At 40.7% G+C, this 22,212-nt stretch overlaps 1 protein-coding gene across 1 annotated transcript in view; it reads left to right on the forward strand.

Annotated features, from left to right (window-relative positions):
- Nucleotides 1–2,751: 2,751 nt before the first annotated feature.
- The window catches only part of hmcn2 (hemicentin 2), a 74,213-nt gene continuing 54,752 nt past the window's right edge, over nt 2,752–22,212 (forward strand). The window contains exons 1-13 of the mRNA XM_047380853.1: nt 2,752–3,534; nt 6,361–6,431; nt 6,726–6,884; nt 7,691–7,813; nt 13,605–13,776; nt 14,838–14,944; nt 15,037–15,157; nt 15,250–15,513; nt 15,618–15,762; nt 17,601–17,722; nt 17,957–18,229; nt 18,623–18,764; nt 20,375–20,502. Of these exons, the coding sequence (XP_047236809.1) occupies nt 3,216–3,534; nt 6,361–6,431; nt 6,726–6,884; nt 7,691–7,813; nt 13,605–13,776; nt 14,838–14,944; nt 15,037–15,157; nt 15,250–15,513; nt 15,618–15,762; nt 17,601–17,722; nt 17,957–18,229; nt 18,623–18,764; nt 20,375–20,502 (2,146 nt within the window). The 5' untranslated portion in view covers nt 2,752–3,215. The remainder of the gene's footprint in view (nt 3,535–6,360; nt 6,432–6,725; nt 6,885–7,690; nt 7,814–13,604; nt 13,777–14,837; nt 14,945–15,036; nt 15,158–15,249; nt 15,514–15,617; nt 15,763–17,600; nt 17,723–17,956; nt 18,230–18,622; nt 18,765–20,374; nt 20,503–22,212) is intronic.

Consider the following 22,212-nt stretch of genomic DNA (forward strand, 5'->3'; position numbering starts at 1 on the left):
TATTTCTGTATTTTAGTTTGGAATGGGTAGAAAACAGTGTTTCATTTTTCATAAAGCAGTATTTGGGATGAATTTAAGGGGCTGCTTTGTAGTATACCTGTTTAAATGTTTATTTGTAGAATTTCAAATTACCTTGATTGTATTGCTATTTGGAGAATATCAATCAAGTTTGCAAAGATTGCATTAAGGCTAAAATGGGATGTGTTCTGGGATCATTGTTCCACTGCAACATCACGTATAATGAGAAGAGTCATGGTAAGCTTTAGTGCCCGTTATTGCTTTCCAACACAGAATCCAATGTGCCAGCTTACTCTGCAGTGTACACCTCCACTGCATGGCTGTGTAATGAACAATGAAGTACACAAAACTGCTGCATGTGGCAGTGATGGATGAATTAATGAGACCTGGCGGCTTTTGATGAGGGAAACAAAAAATCGCAGCGAGGCTAAGAAAATTCAAAGACAGATGCATGAGATACCAGAAGGAAGAAACATCCAAATGTATGAATGTCATTTTAAGGCCATCCATCCTTCCTTTATTTTGTATTTGTAGCATGTGATACTAAAAACTGCAGTAAAACACAAGCGTGTTTAAAAAAGGAACCACCAGCCTTGTGTTTCAAAAATGGTTCTTCGCCACATACTTTATAGGCAAACAACAACCTATTTGCATTCATGTATTATTCATGCAGTAGCAGTTCTCAATATGGACAGTGTGGCTTACTGACCAGGGCGCAACAGCATGTGGGGTCAGCAGGAACACTTTGGGGAAAAGGTTATTTCTCGCTTGTGTTGCAAGTATTTTCTATTGCTTATTTGCTTACCCAGTCACTAAGGAGAGGATGCCACCCTGTGTTGTGTGAACACAGTAATGTAACATGGTTTTACACTGGACAAAGGACAAACATGTTGGAATCTGATTTTCAAGCTTCTGATTTGACATGTTATATTTTAGCCTTTTTTTTTGTCTTTAAGGATTATGATAAGCATTTGATCTACTCCATCATCTAAAATGCTTACACCCGTCTCTTATTTCAGTGTTTCTATCCAGGATCCTTCCTGTCTGCTTACTTTAGTAACCAGACAGGAAGCAAATAAATATATATATATATATATAATAATAATAAATATATCTGTTAGATGACCCAACTCTCCCATGCCATGTATAGCGCAGAAATGCACTGTTGCTGCAAAGTCAATGCAACTACAACTCAAATATCAATGCAATGACCCAGGACATAAGTTAATTTACGTTATCCAGAGGTTTCTCTCACTTTAAGATTCTCTGAGGATTGGAATTTAATTTTAAGTGAGTCAATTGATCCTTCTAATGTGGACAAAATAAAAATAATACAAACAAGACGGTGATGTCACAGCTAAAGTAACTTGCCTGGTTCCTGATGTAGTTGGGTTCTGTGATTCCCAAACAGTTGATCTCAATTGATACGTACATATGCGCCTATGTGCATGTCAGGAAAGGAGAGGATCAAAAGTGACATACATGACTGGATGTTCCAACAAATTCCTCTCATTTCTTCGTGTTTACACCCACCTAGGTGTTTTTCAATTCACTGGGATACATTGCAAGATAAAGCTGTTCACACTGAGTTATTCTACACTGAAAATAGCTTATTTGAAACACTACTCTTAAAAAAAATATCATCTCATTCTCAAAAGCTAAATGTATTATTGCATTTAGCTCTCCCCATAGGGGTGTCCAGTTTAAAGGGTCTCACAAATTTTCTCTACCAACCTTAGACTGTAGAATTCATGGTGGATTTCATTATGGTGAGCTGGGCAGGTCCTGCTGCTGCAAATCATTCCCAAACCATGACACTTCCTACTTCACAGTTGGTTAAGTTCATTTCCTGGTATGCTGTATTAGGTTTATGCCAAATATGTCCAATATTCTGGTGTCCAAATAATTTAGTTTAGACTCATCTGTCCAAAAAACACTTTTTTTTAGAAGTTCTGGTCTTTATCTATATTCTCTATAGAGAACTTCAGTCTGGCCTTTAGGTTTGTCATAGAGAGCAAATGTTTCCCCCTCTTACACCTCCCATTAAATAAACCCGTGCAGTCTCTTTTCAGGCATGCACTTTCATATCAAAAGTAGCAGGAGTCTTTTTGCACACTTGTTTTAACATTTTTCTGCTTGCTTTTTAGGATGAACTTGCTTGGATGTTAGCAGTAGTTATGACTGTTAACCACTTGTAGAATATTTTCCATACAGCTGATTTCCATTTTTAAATCCCTCACCAGCCTATAAACTGCAACAATATTCTTTGTAAAGGCCTCAGACAGCTTTGTCAGTTAGGAGCACACCAAACCAAACGACATTTAAAACACAGAAAACCCCTTTCAGAATATTTAGTAACAATCTTCTGTCTGTGTGTATATATATAACTATAAATGTATGTCAATATGTCCTTGTTTTGGAAATATTTTAAGTGAAGCAAAAGACACTATGGTCAACATATTAGTGGCTTTGCTCATTCTTACAAAAACCGCCACCGAATATTGTTGATCTTTTTTTCTTACTAATGACATTTAATCTATATTTAAATAAAAACCTTATCATGTTAAATGATCTAACATTTCTACCCAGATCAAGATGGGAGCACCCTGATATACCACTTACCAAGAGGCTGCTTCTCGGCGTGGACTGCGTGTAAAATTAGACCGGTGTCAAGCTGAATATAAACCTCGGTTATTTTTAAAAACGAGGCTGTAACTAAGACAATGTTGTCAGCGAGTCCACGTTACAGACTACAGACCCACTTCAAATCTGTTTAAAACCGTGTCACAAGGGGCCCCACGCGATTCATAGAGCAAATCAAACTGTATGTTAGATTGTTTAAGCCAGTGGGGTCGTGTTACAAACACACACTCACACGCACGAGAAGAAAAGGAAAGAAAAAAAAAAAAAAAAGCAGGTTGGGTCTTGCGAACCTTTTAATGCCATCTCCGCCCCCGGTTTGAAGCGTCAGAGCACCAGCTCTCCCGGGGCTCTCCAGCGCACAGCCAGTCCTCACGCTCCTCCAAACTTTACGCACGGATGTTCTCCTTTGGAAGTTGTGCAAACCTGATTTCGATGTGTTTCAGCCGAGCCGTGATGTTCCAAAGAACTTTTCTACCTGGAGCCGTCCCAGACTCATTTAAATAGCCATTTCATTTCATGTTTAATTTTTTTCTCTTTGTTTTATTTTTATGTGAATGTGTTCATTCCGGTGGACAGATGCTGTAAATTGTGGAGAAATAAAAATGTCCGGTGCCTTATTGAAGTGCCTAGTCTTGGCACTCCTGGTCAGCGTGCACAGACTCTTGGCAGACTCCTTGGTGCTCCCCCGGTTTGAGGAGGGAGATGAATCCAGTGACAGCGCCTCAACGCTGGCCTTTGTATTCGATGTTACTGGCTCTATGTACGACGATTTGAAACAGGTGATAGAGGGGGCCTCACGGATCCTGGAGAAGACCCTCAGCCGGAGGACCAGACCCATCAAAAACTTTGTCCTGGTTCCCTTCCATGACCCAGGTACGGTCTACTAACACACAAATCTGTTCCAGAAAGCGCCAAAGATACACATGTTTATTTTCTTAAAAGATGTATGATGTAACAAGCCTTCCAAAAGTATTAATACTCATTCAACTTTGACGTATGTTATGCGGATTTTATGTAACAGACCAACAAAAGAGCACATAATTGGAAATGGAAAGTAAAGTGATTTAATATTTTTTTCTTAGACATTACCATAATAACCTTTTAACACATTTACAATCAGCCCACTCAATATTTGTAAAGCCACCTTTCGCTGTTGAAGTCTTTTAGAGTTTGTCCTTGCCAGTTTTGCACATCCAGAAAGTGAAACTTCTGCATAACAGCTGGAGATCAGATTAGATGGCGAGGATATGTGAGCAGCAATTTTTAATTCACAGATTCTGAATTAGATGTAGGTCTGGACATTCACTGGGTAATTCTAACACATAAATATGCTTTGATCTAAACCACTCTATTCCCATCAGCTCTGACCAGCTTTGGCTTTCCTGCTGAAGAAAAGCACATGTTTCTTCCACCGCTGTGTATTACAAGGGTGATTGTGTATTAGGACTGATGTCCATATAGCCACTCTAGGTTTTGCATAAAAAATAAATATATATATATATAAAAAGTTCAGTTTTTGTCTCGTCTGACTTGGATACCTTCTCCAACGTGTTGTGTCCCCTACATTGCTGAGAACGAGGTCTTATGCCTTTCTTCTTGCCACTCGACCATAAAGGCAAGATTAATGAAGGGCACAACTAGTTTTTATTTTGTCGACAGATTCTCACACCTGAGTTGGAATGCTCTACTGCTCCTCCAGAGTCACATTGGGCCTCTTGTCTGTTTCGCTAAATAAGACTCTCCTAGCCAGCCAGTTCAGGTGAACCGCCATGTGCTGCTTGATTCTTGTTACTTACAGATGATGGATTGAACAGAGCTCTGTGAGATGTTCAAAGCTTGGGATACTGCTTAATAAACTAATCCTTATTTTAACTTCTTCACAACTTTATCCCCAACCTGTCTGTCTGTTCCTTCACCACAGGTGGACTATTTACTATTTAGTATTCTAAAGCCAGTTGGTTAGAGCAGAATTTATTTAGGGGTATCAGAGTTAAAGTAGGCTAAATCCAAATGCAGGCCGCACTTTTTAGATGTTTGTAAATAATTATGAGAACAATGCCTCATTTTGCTTGAAGTTTGTGATCATAATAGACCAAAATGTGGAAAAGTTTGAGGGATGAATACTTCGCAAGGCACTATATAGCCTTGGAATTAGGTTACCAAATGCCATGGACACTGCTTTTCCTGCATAGATTACTATATAGGTAATCTGAGTTTCTGCTCAGATTACCCTGTGAGGATATCCAGTATTTAACAATGTAGTATATTTTCCATTTCCTCTGATCTAAATGTTGCTGAAGATTGCACATTTTAATCACAGGAAAAAATTTCGTACATGAGAAAAGTAGAACTTGTAGTCCAGCCCGTACGTTTCAGAGGTTTACTGTCATGAAGCAGCACATTAAACCCAAACAAGCAATACATCAAGCAGGAAAGTCTGAGCTTGTAGAGTAACAGGTAAGTGTCTTCCCCCACCAGCATCTGTCTTCTTTGGAAAGGCTTTAGCTTGAAAATAAGAGTGCTCCAGTGGTGTTTGTCCTCTGATGAGAAGCATATGCCGACTGCTTGTGTGTAATTACCCCAATCGTCCCCCCTCGTCTCAGCACACAAACATACATACACACACACACTTAGCTTACCCCCAACCCCCCACCCTCTGGAAAACCCTCACAGCCCCCCAGTTTAGCCAGCCTTGGGGAGAGCATGTGGGGGTGGCGGTGGCTAACACCACACATGCTGTCTGTGTTTAATGTGCCCTGCCCTCGGGGACCTTGTAAACTTTCAAGATTGCAAAGAAGCAGCAGCGGCTGACAAACAAAGAGTCGTGACAGTGCTGTCAGTGTTTTACAGGCACCGAGGAGGAGGCAGGGAACTTGAAAGGCAGCAAAACTAAAAAAGATAATGATCGAGTATGAAATATCAGCCTGACACATGTCTGAAAGCTCTGCATCATTACTCTTATAAAGACATGCCAAAATGGCTGTTGATAGAATAACAATCAGAGACAGAACTCATGAGGCCCCACCCTACCTGATGAGGGTCTTCTTTGTAAGAACCACCACATACAGCAGCAACAGTGTTCAATAGGGAGAACAATACATTCATTGTGTCATTGCTGATGTTTACTGCTTCACTGACTGACTGCAGAGATTTTCAAAGTGAGCACCGGGCTCTAACTGGCTCCTATCCATCATCTGGAGTCTGCTGCTTCTCCAGACCTTGGGAAGTTACTCTGATAAAAATGCTGACAGCTGCACTAGAAAGTGATTCCTGTGTCTTTGTCCAAGCTGTGGCCAGATTTCAGTGATTTGTTAAAAAAAAAATGAATGTAGTAATTCTGTTAGTACATTAATCCTTTTTACAGCAGTGCACAGTGTAAAAATTAGACCCATGTTTCACACAACATGCTTTAGGACATCTTTGGGTCCTAATGGATTTGGCTGTTACTTATCAGGCAATTTGATTTTGTAAATGTTCTCTGTGGCCAAGCTAAATAAAGCTGAATGCATCTTTATTATCACTGCAACATGAACATGCAACAGGGTAAAACTGGAATCCGCTAAGATGGGACAACTAAATCAGTTGTTCTGATGGGGTTATGATGAAAACTTTGCTACCAGAACATGTTGAAATTACTTTATCTGAGGTGTTCACTCAAAAATTGAGATACATCTCTTGATGACATTTTTCACCTCACAGATATCGGCCCTGTGTCCATCACCACTGACCCAAAGAAGTTCCAGCAGGATCTGCAAGACTTGTTTGTCCAGGTGGGAAAGAAAATACACAAAGATACTATCTCAAAGTACTAAGACACAAATTCAGATAGTTCCACTTTACAAACAGCCCTAGGTTAATAGCAACCACTGCAGCCACAGGGAACAATAGTGTGATTTTGGTAAATTCTCTAATGAAGAGTGTGTGTTCATTTCCACGGGAGAAATTGTCTTTATTCACATAGTGCTGCTATGATTAAGGGTATTATGTATATAAAATCTGACATATTCATCCTAAATGGCACATCTTTCACATATAGCACAAGTAAGCATGCTTTTGTCATACAGGGTGGGGGCGACTGCCCTGAGATGAGTATAGGAGCTATAAAGCAGGCCTTGGAGGTTTCACTGCCTGGATCCTTCATCTATGTCTTCACTGATGCCCGGGCCAAAGATTACCGCCTGAAAAGAGACGTCCTACGGCTGGTGCAGCTCCGTCAATCACAGGTACTGACCAAAGACTGAAATTTGTGCTGTTTTATACTGATTTAGAAGACACTCGTATGTACTTTAAAAATAAAGACCTGCATGAAAAGCGTACACAAAGTAGCACAGAACTAGAAAGAACAGGATACATGGTTTTCCTTTTCTTGCAAATGAAAATCTGAAAAATTGTGGAGTGTTTGCAGCTCCCATGAGTCAAAGATTTCTATTGGTGTATATTTCTGGCAGCTCTGCATGCCAAGAGACAGCAGAAATAGCTCGCAGATTGGATATAAAATGTTTTGTGTACATCGATTTTCACGTTTTGCCACAGATTCTCTATTGGATTTAGGTATGGACTTCAACTAGGCCACTCATGAAAATGCTTTGATCTAAACCATCCCCCTATTAGCCCTGGCTGAATTAATCTTCTCATTAACTCTAACCAGCTTCCCTGTCCCTGCTGAAGGACTACGTAAGACAGCATGGGAATTGTGTGTTAAGGGTGATGTGCAGTGTTAGTTTTCACCCTAAACATAATGTCTTGCTGTGAAAAGTGGCTCTACAAGTTATTAACTAAGAAGGCTGAAAACAAATGTATGTCACACCTTTCAGGTTTTATTTGCTAACATTTTTGAAGACCGTGTATTCTTCTTCATCCATCTCACAGTTATCCGTTACTTTAATATTTGATCTACTTCATACAATGCCAAAGAAAAACATTGACATTAGTAATTATAATGTGACAAATTATGTGAACTTTTAAGAGCTATAAATATGTTGTAATTAACACAGTAAACTTCCTTACTCTCTGTCTCCTCTGTCCGCAGGTTGTATTTGTGTTGACCGGAGACTGCGGTGACCGCTCCCAGCCTGGTTACAGGGCGTACGAGGAGATCGCCGCCACCTCCTCAGGACAAATATTTCACTTGGACAAGCAGCAGGTGAACGAGGTGAGAGCATGACAGAATGAACTTTACTGTAATGAATGATGAAACCACACAAGCATTGTACGAAACCGTTTTAACACATCTGGAAACAACTAAAGGTAATGTAAATGAGTGAGTTGAAGGCAACGTAAAAGATTATGCGTTCTGTAACATTTTGTTCATTTTATACTTCACATGCAAACATGTTTTTGTGTGCTCAGAATGAAGACTTTATAAATAGACATTTCTTGGAGTGACTGATTTACCTTTGATCTATATCTCAACATTCCACAGCAATACAGTTGTTTTTTCTGTAAACAACTGCCTAACTTTCTGAAAATGTATAGAATCATTGTCCACAAAGCAAATGAAGGAGAGAAGGTTACTAATTATTTTCAGGTAGCTGTGCCATTCATGCGTTATGTAAACAGAAAGTGACAGTTAACAGGTTAGGTCAAGATCTGGTCTTGTAGTCCATGTTAGACTAGAAAATACTTTTTATAATTATGCTGCACTTTCTGCAGCAGTGGTGCATTGTTTTAAAGGGGATATATGGTAGTAGAGAGATGTCCCATGGTTGTGTGAAACACAGCAGAAGTGAATGAAAGCAGCTGAAAGTCTTAGTTTGACACAAAATCCGTCTGCTTTTCCCTTGAGGGTTTGACTTTTCTGTACTAATGTCTCTTTCAAAATGTTAATCAGAGGACACATGTCTGTCCCCCCATTCATTCTCTATGATTAGTTTTCTCATGGTAATATGTTTGGCTATAAAAAGTCTATTCAAGCTAATGTCACACATAAGATGTTTGGAAGGGATGTCAGAATGCTGATATACAATCTCTGTTTAATTAGCTCAGACACTGAGAGAAAGTGAGTTGTTGCTGCAGCTAAAGTGGGAAAACATGCCAGAGGAACTTTTGGAGAGAGTGATTATGCTGTTAGGCATAGCCGAACCTTTGGGGAAGGTAACATTGCTCCCTCCATTCTCTCTCAGGGTGTATTCACACCTGCCACTTTTTGGTCTACTTTAAACGGAACAGAATTTGTTTCCCCCCTTGGTCCGGACCTTTTGTGCAGGTGTGAATACACTCAAGCGAACCCTGGTCTGAATCAAACAAGCAGACCAAGACCCGTGTTTTGAGGACCAGAGTGCGTTTGGAAGTGGACCTTGGGACTTACCAAGCCACCGTAGCTGGTCGCAAAGGTGTATACTGAAATCATACCTGATCAGCTGTATGTTGCTTAGCAACGCTGCCACCCGCATGTTGTGGAACAGGGCACGTAGAGCCCTAGTCTCCTTTAGCTTGCAGCACACGATTGCAAAATTAGAAACAGAATGTCGCAAAATCTGTGTTGAACGAGCTGCTCTTGACCCTAACAATGATATTGCAGCTGTAATAACAACATATATATGCAATGCTGCATTCAGCAATTGTTTTCCTCCGTTTCCTGGTCTGTGCTCTGTCCCGCCCCGAGAACTGCACCAAACAAAAAAACATAACGTCCTCTTTTGGTCCAGACCAAACAAGCAGACCAAAGGACTTTCCTGAGGTGAATACACCCTCTGTGTTGTCCATATGGGACCATATATCAATTCAACATATTAAAATTAGAATGACCTTTTTTTCATAAAAACAACCTGTTTTCTGTTTACAGTAAACAGTGATGTTCTGCAGCTCTTGGCGACATGTTGCCATCCATATATGGTTGTGCTGTTCTGTTTTATTGGGTCATTGCTCTACACGCTCGTTTTCTGTCAGAAAAATGTGTAATTATTTGCTTTAACTTACAACATTTTTAGATCTTCTGGCTCTAAATGATGACATTTAGCCTTCAACAAGCAGTGAATAATCTTAACACAGAAGTGTTCAGAAATTATACTTCTAAAACCTCAGGCCATTTAGGAACATTTCCTATAACCCTTTTTGGTATTACCGTAATAAGAAAATGATATTGGGGGGAAAAACATTTTCATTTTCTTTTTCATTGCTGTGAAACCATACAAATTTGAAACCTAATAAGCTTGCCTGCATTTTTAAAGAAATGTGTCAGCTTAGATGTAATGCATTCATGCCATCTGGTAGTTACACAGCTATTCATAGCTGCATAAATTTTGACCAGGGTTGTCCAAGCTTTCCGTGCTGTTGTATTTACTACCAGGTCTGAAAAAGAGCAGAAGCAGACCAGGCACAGAGCCTATCTGACTGCTACAGCAGCAATTTCATTCAGTTCAATCAAACGATTCCCGTGCTGATATTAAAACTTCCTGTTCATATGACACGGATGAAGGATCCTTTTATATCGGAAGGAGCTTGTAACAGAAGCCCCTCTCTCTGGGCCAAAGACAGCGGGGCTCACTTCCCAGTCAGATGTAAAAGAAGCCAGAGTTTCCTATAGAAGATACACTGGTATCCTGCATGTCAACACAAGAGATGGCTGGGCAGCACAGGGCTGGAGCCAGACGTGCTGGATACTAGTGGCCCACTGAACCTTTGAACTCTGAAGTGTTTGCGTGTGTAGATCTGTTTCCTGTCAAATTATGCTTGTATGTATAGCATACATTTGCCTGCGTGTGGGGCAGCTCGGGTTTATTATCACACCATAATCCTGCCAGCTGTTTAAAGAGAGTCTGGATGTGATTTTTTTGATGGAGTATTAGGAGACTGGATTCATACTCACACCCCATCTCCAGACGATTCACTCTTGTAAGTATTGTATATCACCAGATCCTCAGTGTATGGTTACACATAAACCTGTGCATACTTGTTTTATTTTTTTGACCTGTTTGATTATACTTCTTGTGTGGCATACATTTCTAGAAAATGTTGCAAATCCTTTAATTCCTAAAAACTTCAAATGTACTTCCATTCTGACCAAAACATTCCCCCTAATAACAGTTTAATAATGTGCAGACAAATGACACATACAAAGTCTTTTTTTTTTTGTGTGCAGGGAGGGAGTGGAGTTAATACAGAGCACTTATTTTACTCTCTAATCCCAGGATATGCTCTGTAATGGTTTTGCTCCTTCCAACACAGCTGCTTAGGTCCTCACACTGCAGCCCATTCTCATCTCAACATAACACAGTCCTTACAGTCATGATCTGAGAGGGAATGTGTAAACGAGTAGGTTGAACAGAGAGGGAAAGCGCGCATTATTATGCTGGAGTGTGAGCTGGACATTTATAATAATGCTTAAAATCCTGTTTCCACATGAGGGCTTTGATTGTTTTTATTTTTTATTATTTGCTGGCCTCCAGATAATTAAAGCTATGCTATCATGCCTGCCTACTGACAGGAGAAAACATTTTTAAAAGGTACAGGTTTACTTGCAAAAGCATTAATACTTTAATACCACATTTTTCACGTTACAAGCACGCATTTCAATATATTTTATTGGGATTTTATGCATGGATGGGTTGACCAGCTAAAACAAACAAGCACTTAACCAAACTGGTAAGCAGAGCAAGGTGGGTCAGCAATACCAAAATAATGTGCAGCTGCCAAAACAGTCTCCAAACAAACCACACAAAGCAAAGCAGGGGTCAGCTGTACAAAACCTCTTCCAAAAGCTGCCCCACTAAAACAATGAATCCAGGAACCTTTTGTAGGATGCAGGTGGGTCTCATCATCCACCAATTGGCTTGGTGATTCAGCAGGTCCAATCAGGTTCCTCAGCAGCCTCCAGGCAGCCAATCATCTGAGTGTGCTCCCACACCTGAATCTGCATAAAAGAAACGACTGCAAGGCCAGAGGCCGTAACTAAATGGAAGAGTGGCGAAAATAAACTACAAATACATCTTTAAATGCTGGTAAATGACTTTTAATATTATAATAGCCAATAATTTGCTATCAAATGAGTATTCAAATAATTGGATTTGATTTGATTTAATTATTAGGCTTTTGTTGAAGGAGTTCTGTTTTGCTCAAATTTGTGTGTGGTGTCGCCCTTCTGGTTTTCTCATTATGTGGATTCAGTTGTGAGTTAAGGGGGTGGTAATGGTTCTCATGCATTAAATAAAAATGTAGGTATCATTCACTCCAAGTCCGAGCTGCCTCCCACTACTACAGCTCCCTTTCACAGCAAGAGTTTCTTTATGTCAAGGCCCCCGCTGAGAAGGAGCAGAGGCTCCATCTGGTGCGGCCCACTCTATTTGTAGTGGGACATTTCACAGCAAATGTCTGCGGTTGCAGTGTTTAAACCTGAGTAAAGACTAAACTGACCCCTGCCCACTGGGATGTCTGGAGTCAAGCTTTATAACCGCAGCGTTGATGCATATTTTTCTCTTTGGGTAACATACATGCATGAGTCTGGGGGAATCCAGCAGCACTCAAGCTTGTGCTACCGCTCCTTCTCTGTCCCATCTGTTGAGCTGCTTTGACTAACAGAGGGGAGTCCTTCCTGTAACCCTGTTCATCTGAGACACACAGGATGAAGTTACTCAGGACTTAAGATCTTTTGCCTTCCTGGTGTTTAAGACGAGGTGTGGCTGCAGAGCCCCACCGTGGCCTGGACAGAAAGTTGTCCCATGTCTGTGCTTCCCTTTCTTTTATCTGAGCTCTTAGAGCAGATTAATTCTAACTCCTCCCTCCTGTCTTGCACAAGGAGCGGACGCTGTCCTGAGGCAGATGTAGGACTCTTGGTTTGCAGTTTCCTGCCCTGCTGGTGATGACTGCACATGTGGCAGTCATTACAACTGTTTCCAGTTTTAAAAGAGAGACCAGTTGCTATCAGCACTCAATTGAAACATGTAGAAAAAGGGGAGACTTGACAAAGACATAAAAACTTCTTTTAATGTTTCGTTGACTGCATGACTGTTTTACTAGAAATAAAGCGATTCAGTTTGTTTCCCTTGTACACCCAGTTCCAATATAAAGACTAAGAGGCCAAAGCAGGTTAAACTAAACACTAGACATCAGTTGCTTGTTAAGCTTTCAGAGGATGGAAGATTTTGGGTCTGTTGTGTCCAATTAAAGGAGACGCTGGGAAATGTCAATGGCTTTTGCTGTTTCTGTCTTCATTTCAGTTGAAAATGAGAGTAAAATTGTATTTGGTAATCATTATCATAATAATTACTATACATATAGAGTAAAGCAGCTGTCAAAACCGAGAGACTATAATATCAGATGTGTGTCCTGAGAGCTGCTGAGAGACTTGATATTGTGAGTAATAACTACCATTACCTTTTAGGTATAATCAACCTGTTTGTGGCTATTTCAACTTTTGGGAAATCTTTTCTTTGAGCATTGGGATGACAAAGTGAGCCCTGTGTGTCACCACCTGACCTAATCTGGCTGTGTACATTTAATGGATTCCCTGGAAAGGTGGAATGACTTCTGTGTCTGTTATTGTTTTATTCAGGTTGAACCAAGGGAAAAAATGCAGTTCACTATGCAAGTTTGTTTCCCCAGATCCATCAATGCTTTTCATTCTGAGTAGGAAGCCGTAATTCATGAAATCTGTGCTGCAGGAGGGGCTACTGCCTTAAAAACGTCCACTGTGCGAGGCGCTCTTCTGGGAATATATGCTTGAGAGTGCAGAAAACTGTATGTTATCAGTTTGACAGCTGAGGCATTTCACTTGTCCTTTGTTTATGCAAAAACCTCTCTCTGGAATACTTAACTATAAAAGAAAAGTCTAAAGACAAAGAGCAGGGAAGGGGATGTGTGCCAGGAAGTCTTTCCGGTTCCTGTGCTGTGTATTTTAGGTTAAGAAGGGAGACCTTTGGTTAGCCTAATGATCATGTCTCGAGTGGCATTTCAGATTTTTAAAAAATGTTTTTGGTTTTATAATGCTGTTGTTACTCTCCTGCCAGGTTTTAAAGTGGGTAGAAGAGACGGTTCAGGCCATGAAAGTCCACCTGCTGTCCTCCAACCACGACAGTGCCCAGGAAAACAAGTGGGAAGTGCCCTTTGACCCCAGCCTCAGAGAGGTCACCGTCTCACTCAGCGGACCGGCGCCACAGATCGAGCTCACTGACCCCTTTGGTTGTTACACAGTTTTTTTTCCATGCATCTTTACTTATTCTTTCACAGAATTACCAGTGAATGTTGAAATATGAACATCTAACAGTGGAAGGCAAACAGCAAACTGCTGTTTTACGTTTTCTCTTTAATTAGATGTATTGTGATGAACCAACACAGAGTGAACAGGTCACAAGCTTTCAACATGTCACAGAGCACTGTTCAAACAATCTGCCAGAGATGGAAAAAACCTACCAAGACATGTTTGGTCGTTCACCTAAAGGCCAGGAAAAGAGATCAGTATGCAGAAAACCAGCCAAAAAAAGTAATGGTTGCTCTGGTGGAGCTGCAAAGATCCACAACTAAGTCTGGGAGAATGACATATTAGATGTGGATTCTATGAAACTGACCTTTATTAAAGAGTGGGAAGAAGAAACCATTGCTGAAGTAAGCTAGATGAAATCTAGTTTATAGTTTACCTCAGGCCATGAAGGGACAGAGAATACTTCTGGAAGAACTTCTGGTTGGATGAGGACAAACCTGAACTTTTTGGCCTACATTCAAAATGCAGAGTATAGCAGAAAACTGACCCTGTACATTGACAAGAACACACCATAATCATGATAAAACATGACAGGTTATGGCCATAGGGATGCTATTTTTCTGCAAAGACAGGAAAGCTGGTCGGAGTTCACGATTACATCTCTGGAGCTTGAATATTGCTTTTCTCCATCCAGTCTGACTGAGCTAGCGCTAATTTGCAAAGAAAAATGGGCAACAATGTAAATCTCTAGATGGAGAAAGTTGGTAGAAACATTCCTCAAACGACACTTTGGCCCCAAGTCGCAGAAGAGCTTAATCCAAATGCATGCCACATTTTTCAGATTTCTTTATAAAAAAAATAAAAATAAACCCTTTAATCAGTTTTCTTTTACATCACAATTGTTGGCCACTCTGTATTGCTCCATCACATAAAATCACAATAAAATACATTACATTTGTGGCTGTAACCTGGTAAAAAGTGAAAAAGTCTTTTACAAGGCCCTTTTACTCTGAATAATCTCTGTTTGTGCTTCTTTCCCAAGGTCGGGTAGTTGGTGCTGAGCAGGGCCTTAAGGAACTGCTGAATATTCCAAACTCCGCTCGTGTCATTAACCTGAAGTTTCCCAGGCCTGGATTCTGGAAACTTAAGGTACCTGTTCTTGGGAATGGTGCATTGGAAATTGTTCTTTAGGTCCTTTTTTTACAGTTAGCTAATTTACCTGTGCTATTTTATTTTTAAAGGTGAGCTGCAGTGGGCGCCATACTCTGAGGGTTACTGGGGTCAGCAGTCTAGACTTCCGGGCCGGCTTTTCCACTTTGCCTGTTTCAGAGTTCAACCACACCAGGGAGAGACCAATTAAAGGTGCTGACAGGCTGCTGTTAGCTTTTTTAGTTTCATGTCAAGGTGAAAGTGTGTTTAAGATAATTGACACACAATATTTTCTTTCCTCCCAGGGCTTCCAACCCATGTCATGCTAAAATGTACGGGCCTGAAGCCCCCAGGTTATCTGAGCCAGGTGGAGCTCATGTCAGTCTCAGGACGCTCCTTACGCACTATCCCTGTTTCTCTGCCTACTGACCTGGGCCAACAGGGGCTATGGACTCTTCCGGAGTTCCGCACCCCACCACAGAGCTTCTTCATCAAGGTAACAGGCAATGATGAGGGTGGCTTCCGCTTCCACAGGCTGTCAAGTGTTTCCTACACCACTATCATTCCAGGCAAGGCTACGACCTGCTATCCTTTCAGAAATATTTCACCAAAGCCACTTTAACACCTCATCTTCTCTTTAGTAACTTTAACCTTTGTTTCATCCCTCGTGTAGATCCCCCAGTGGTGAGAATGCCTAATGTAGTGAAGGGCTTTTACATGCAGCCTGCTGCCATCGGTTGCTCGGTGCAGAGTGACATTCCCTACAGACTAAGATTCACCAGAAGTGGGATCATTCTGGAAGAGGAGAAACATTTTCAGTGAGTCTTTTCCTGTTTTTCCTTTGCTCTCTGCAGAATTTAGCCTTGCATTCAATCAGGTTCCTTAAGATGCTGCACCTTCAAGCACCCATGACCAGCAAAGACGGCGCTAATCAAGTTGCTCCCTACTCCCCCCACTGAGCATGGCTGTAAGGCATTAGTTTTCCTGGTTCTTGCATTTTGTTGTCTCATCTGTCAAGAATCAAGTCTACACAGTGCCTTTTAGAGAAAATGACATATTCAATTATGTCATCATAAAAAATTAAAGCTTCTCCATTTTCTGTCTGTTGATAATCTGTTTTGAATTACATTTATAAAGTGTGACTGACCTTTGGTAAAAACTATGTGCATTATCCAGAGATGAGGGCTAGAGCCTGTGGCTAAGAATCGAGTTGCAGTTAAGTAGCAAAAACAGAAACTGCATACTTGACATAGACTTACTCTCTAAAGAATCAAGACTCTAGTTAGACTCAAGGTCAGGGACTTGATCCTAATGAACAGTCATTATCTCATCTAATCAAAGGTGAACCCAAGCTAGTAAGTGTGAATCATTTGAGAACATGCTTTTATCTTAATTGCTGTACCGTTTAAAAACCTAATGCCATAGTACTAAATATTCAACAGTATGTGCCACTAAAAGTCAATAACAGCAGCTTCCATGTTTTCTACTTTTTGGGATATTGTGACAATCACAAATATGAACATAGTAACTAACCTTTGTGCCACACGCTCCGTTATCCATGGTAGCTCACATGCTTATCTCCCTGCTCCTTCTTAGCTGATTTTCTTCCTAATTGCCAAGAACACCAACAGAAGCAGAGTGATGCTTCTACGTTTTCAAAACAAACTTGCTTTTACAGTCTGTAAGTACCATGGAAATCTCGAAACATATTCAGTTTTTAACTTACTGGCCGGTGTTGATGGAAAAACGGGTACTGGCCTGTGGCTCAGTGGTTGGGAACCTCTGCTCTAAACCACATTTAATGTGCTACATTTAATTTACAGGTCTTAACAATGTCAATACGAAGGCACTATTGGTTCGTCAAAAAAAGCACTTCCTGTTTCATTACTTTGAAAATCCAACATTTACAGTTGTTGACATATTTTTATTAAAAAGTGCCCTGATTATTTGCCCCTTACAGCTTACCTATATTTTTGCTTTTTTTTGTCAAACTTAAATGTTTCAAATGATCAAACAAATGGTAAGACGAGGATAACCTGATTATAAAACATAGTTTTCATATGACTCATTTATCTATGAGCTGTGAAGAGAAATTCAGTTATCCAAACTAAACTAGCCGCCCTTGTTAAATCTCAAATTACAAAAATAAAATTTTTGGGGTCATATTTACCAGCCATATCAAGGCTGGATTACTGCCATACCTCTACAATCAAGAAGTTATTTTAGTTGAACCTGTCTGATAACATGAAGTAGACGGCACACAAAACAAAAAAATCATGGTCCTGTCTAAAGAAATTTAGATGAGAAATAAATGCTTAATTATCTATCTATCCTTATATGGATTACAAAGCCTTTAGGACTCCAGCAAACCACAGTGAAAGCCAATATTCACAAATTAATAAAGCATAGAAAAGTTGTAAAGCTTGCCAGTCTACCGAAATTGCATCAAGAGCTCTTGATGACTCATCTAGGAGGTCACAAAGCACCCAGAACCACATCTAAAGCACTGCAGGCCTCAATTGCTGCAGTTAAGGTCAGTTAATGTTAATCTAAATCAATAGAAACATAATAATTGACTTGGAAAAAATGACTTATTAACATCTCTGGCATTTAAATGTTGTCATACTCCCACCTACCACATGTGTTTTTATATTAGGAATTCTGCTGTAGCATCTTGGGAGATTGCACATGCATCCGGTGAGGATGAGGGCACATATGAATGTGTAGCACAGAGCAGTGCAGGACAAGGACGGGCTTCAACACAGCTTACTGTTCAAGGTATATGACACACACATGTGATTTGAAGTTTTAAGGAGTTTAGCATCCATGCATCACTGTCTTTGCAAAGCTTTGAAATACATTCCAGGCTTTTTTTTTAATCCTTCCTTTATCTACCAGATGCTGAGCATGCCAGCACAAACATTTGCTCTAAAAGGTAAACTATTTTTGTAGTGCTTGCTTACCGCTGATAATTCCAGTTTTTATGTTTTGGTTGCGTTTCCACAAAAACAGAGCCTGCTCCAGTCTTGAAGCCTGCAGTGAACGTGACCTCCTCTGTGGGAGGCGTGGCCATGCTGTCTTGTCAGGTGGATGGTCACATGCGTCACAACCTGACATGGCATCGAGCTGGTCAACCCATCCATGCCCGAGTAGGGAGGGTGAAGTTGCTGGCTGACTCGTCACTGCAAATCAGTGGAGTTCGGGTTCAGGATGCTGGAGCGTATCAGTGCGAGGCCACCAACACCCACGGAGACAGCAGGATCACAGTGTGGCTTCTTGTTCCAGGTACGGAAGGAAGATACCCTGTGGATCATCTGCTTAAACACTTAACACGCTGGGCCCTGATGGCTCCTCAGGCTCGCTTCATCTGGTTTCCATTACTCTCTTAGCCTCCATGCAGTCAGAGTGAGCTACTTCCTTTACAGAAAAAGAGCTCATCAGCCAAATGTGATGTTTAAAGAAAAATGTGTTTTTCATTGTAGACATGCCCTCAGTAAGTATCTAAAACAGAAAAATAAATGTGAAACTTGTTCGCGGTCATGATGTCAGACATTTAATCGATTTAAGTTTTCTGTTGTTAATCTTGTGATAGGAAGTTATAAATGACATCATGCTGCCTTGAAAATGCACTGACTCATCGCCGTTGCTTTGTTTGCTTGTGTTTCACTCAAATTGCAGAGGCTCCTTCTGTAGAAGTTCACCCCCAGACCCAAATGTTCTCCCGAGGGGATGAGGTTCGCTTTGTCTGCTCTACGTCCGGCTCCCCCCCTCCTCAGATCATCTGGAGCCATGGAAATATGTTCCTAACTAATCAGCCAAGGTAAGGGAATGCTCAGCCAACTCAACACCTCTGGCACTGTGGAGGAGTCAGTATCATCATAATTCACCTTTACAGTGCCTTTTAAAATATGCATTATTCAATTTATTTTTTCACATTTTGTCACATTACAACCATAAAATTAATTTGATTTTATTTGACTTTTATATTTTTGACCAACAAAGTAGTGCATGATTGTAAAGCCACAAAAAAAGTTGTTTTTTCTAAATATTTTTCCAAATCCAATTTGAAAAGTCATTAATCCTCCCTGTACTCCGACAGGTGATGTCTTCAGACATCACCTACCTAGAGTAAATAGAGTCCACCTGTGTACAGTGTAGTTCAATCTTATAAGTATAAATATTAGTAGAAATCCAGCTCCGGCCTCAGAGGTTTGTTAGAGACATCAGTGGACAAAAAGCATCATGAAGACCAAGGAATACAGCAGACCGGTCAAGGAGAAATTTGTTGAGATGTTTAAAGAAGGATTAGATTATAAAACAATGTCCTAAGCAGCGTTCAGTCCTTCATCTGAAGAGGTAAAGAGTATGACGCAACTGTAAACCTACTAAGACTTAAACTGACAAGGTGGACAGGGAAAGCATTAGTTAGAGAAGCAGTCAAGAAGGAGATGCAAAGATCTACAGCTAAAGTGGGAGAATATGTCCACAGGACGACTCATAAAGCTGGCGATTATGGAAGAGTGGGGAGAAGAAAGCCATTGTAGATGGAATGCAATAAAAATTCCCATTCCCATACAGTTTACCACAAGCCACTTTGGGGACAGAGCAACATTCTGTGGTCAGATGAACCCAAACCTTTTGACCAACATGGAGAACACTTTGTTTTACAGAAAACTAACACTGCATATTACTCTGAATCCATCAGATTTTTTATTCAACAGGAACAGATAAGTTGGTCAGAGTTGATGGGAAGATGGATGGAGCTAAATACAGGAACATCTTGGAAAGAAAACCTGTTAGAGAGTGAGCCTCAGGTTACAGCAGGGCAACAACCCTAAACATACCACCAGAGTGACCTAAAATGGTTTAGCTGATCACAAAATTGTGTACTGGAATGGCCCGATCAAAGTTCCCACAAAAATATAATTCAGTATAGGTCAAATTTGATGTTTTTTGATGTTCTCCATTCCGTCAGACAAACTAGAGCTATTTAACAAAGAATAGGCACAAATCTCAGTCTTTAAATATGCAATGAAAGCTAAGACATACCCTAAAGACTATTTAGCCGTAGTTGCAGCAAAAAGTGGTTCTATATCAGTTTACCCCTACTTCAAAATGATGTGCTACCTAGTGTTATTCTAGGACATAGAATTACAATAAAATCCATGGTGGTTTATGGTCTGTAATGACAAAATGTGAGAAAGTTCAAGGGCTATGAATACCTTTGCAAGTCACTGTACAGTAGATTCAATCTCATGCTCATGTTTAAAGTGTTAAACCAAATCATGTACTTTCTTGAAACAGTTTTTTTAAATCTCTTTGAACCCTCCACATAACAAAAATGAATATTCACACTACAGAAGAAGGACTTCTCTATCTGCACATTGGAATATGTCAGAAAAAATAATTTTTCTCATTTGTAAAATACAGGTTGACTCTAGACAAGGATGGAGTTTTGACTATTCAGAGAGCCCTTCCAGAGGATGCTGGGGACTATATTTGTCTGGCAACCAATGAAGCTGGAAGTGCCTCCCAGTCTGCATCACTAACGTATGCAGGTAATCTTTACCCATGTCTGCTGGAAGTTATCATTATGCTGTAATAAGTGTTGTGAATGTGGCCACATCCTGCTCTGCCTCACACTCTCAGATATTTCTCCTCTTGTTTCTTGAGTCCTCACAGTTGTAGATCTGTATTGTCAGTTAGAGCTGTCAGTCTATCCTTGACGAAAACATTAACACTGATGGAGTATGGCAGCCTCCTCCTAAGTCAACCGGTGTTATACACCCACTGAGTTTGAATGTCATGTTTAACACTCATGTATCAAATCAGATATTACTTATAAGATATGAACAGTCTTGCAAATGAATTAATACCTCTTAAACATTTTGTTTTTTAAGTTTTGCCCTAGATCTTCTGCTGGATGTAGGCCTGGAATGTGGCTGGGCCATTTTAACACATGAATGGGCTTTGATGTAAACTATTTCATGGTATCTTTGGCTTAACATACAGGTCCTTCTCAAAATATTAGCATATTGTGATAAAGTTCATTATTTTCCATAATGTAATGATGAAAATTTAACATTCATATATTTTAGATTCATTGCACACTAATTGAAATATTTCAGGTCTTTTATTGTCTTAATACGGATGATTTTGGCATACAGCTCATGAAAACCCAAAATTCCTATCTCACAAAATTAGCATATTTCATCCGACCAATAAAAGAAAAGTGTTTTTAATACAAAAAACCTCAACATTCAAATAATCATGTACAATTATGCACTCAATACTTGGTCGGGAATCCTTTGGCAATGACTGCTTCAATGCAGCGTGGCATGGAGGTAATCAGCCTGTGGCACTGCTGAGGTCTTATGGAGGCCCAGGATGCTTCGATAGCGGCCTTTAGCTCATCCAGAGTGTTGGGTCTTGAGTCTCTCAACGTTCTCTTCACAATATCCCACAGATTCTCTGTGGGGTTCAGGTCAGGAGAGTTGGCAGGCCAATTGAGCACAGTGATACCATGGCCAGTAAACCATTTACCAGTGGTTTTGGCACTGTGAGCAGGTGCCAGGTCGTGCTGAAAAATGAAATCTTCATCTCCATAAAGCTTTTCAGCAGATGGAAGCATGAAGTGCTCCAAAATCTCCTGATAGCTAGCTGCATTGACCCTGCCCTTGATAAAACACAGTGGACCAACACCAGCAGCTGACACGGCACCCCAGATCATCACTGACTGTGGGTACTTGACACTGGACTTCTGGCATTTTGGCATTTCCTTCTCCCCAGTCTTCCTCCAGACTCTGGCACCTTGATTTCTGAATGACATGCAGAATTTGCTTTGATCCGAAAAAAGTACTTTGGACCACTGAGCAACAGTCCAGTGCTGCTTCTCTGTAGCCCAGGTCAGGTGCTTCTGCCGCTGTCTCTGGTTCAAAAGTGGCTTGACCTGGTGAATGCGGCACCTGTAGCCCATTTCCTGCACACGCCTGTGCACGGTGGCTCTGGATGTTTCTACTCCAGACTCAGTCCACTGCTTCCGCAGGTCCCCCAAGGTCTGGAATCGGCCCTTCTCCACAATCTTCCTCAGGGTCCGGTCACTTCTTCTCGTTGTGCAGCGTTTTCTGCCACACTTTTTCCTTCCCACAGACTTCCCACTGAGGTGCCTTGATACAGCACTCTGGAAACAGCCTATTCGTTCAGAAATTTATTTCTGTGTCTCACCCTCTTGCCTGAGGGTGTCAATAGTGGCCTTCTGGACAGCAGTC

The sequence above is a fragment of the Girardinichthys multiradiatus genome, chromosome 12, assembly GCF_021462225.1.
Source record: "Girardinichthys multiradiatus isolate DD_20200921_A chromosome 12, DD_fGirMul_XY1, whole genome shotgun sequence".
NCBI classification, from domain to species: domain Eukaryota; kingdom Metazoa; phylum Chordata; class Actinopteri; order Cyprinodontiformes; family Goodeidae; genus Girardinichthys; species Girardinichthys multiradiatus.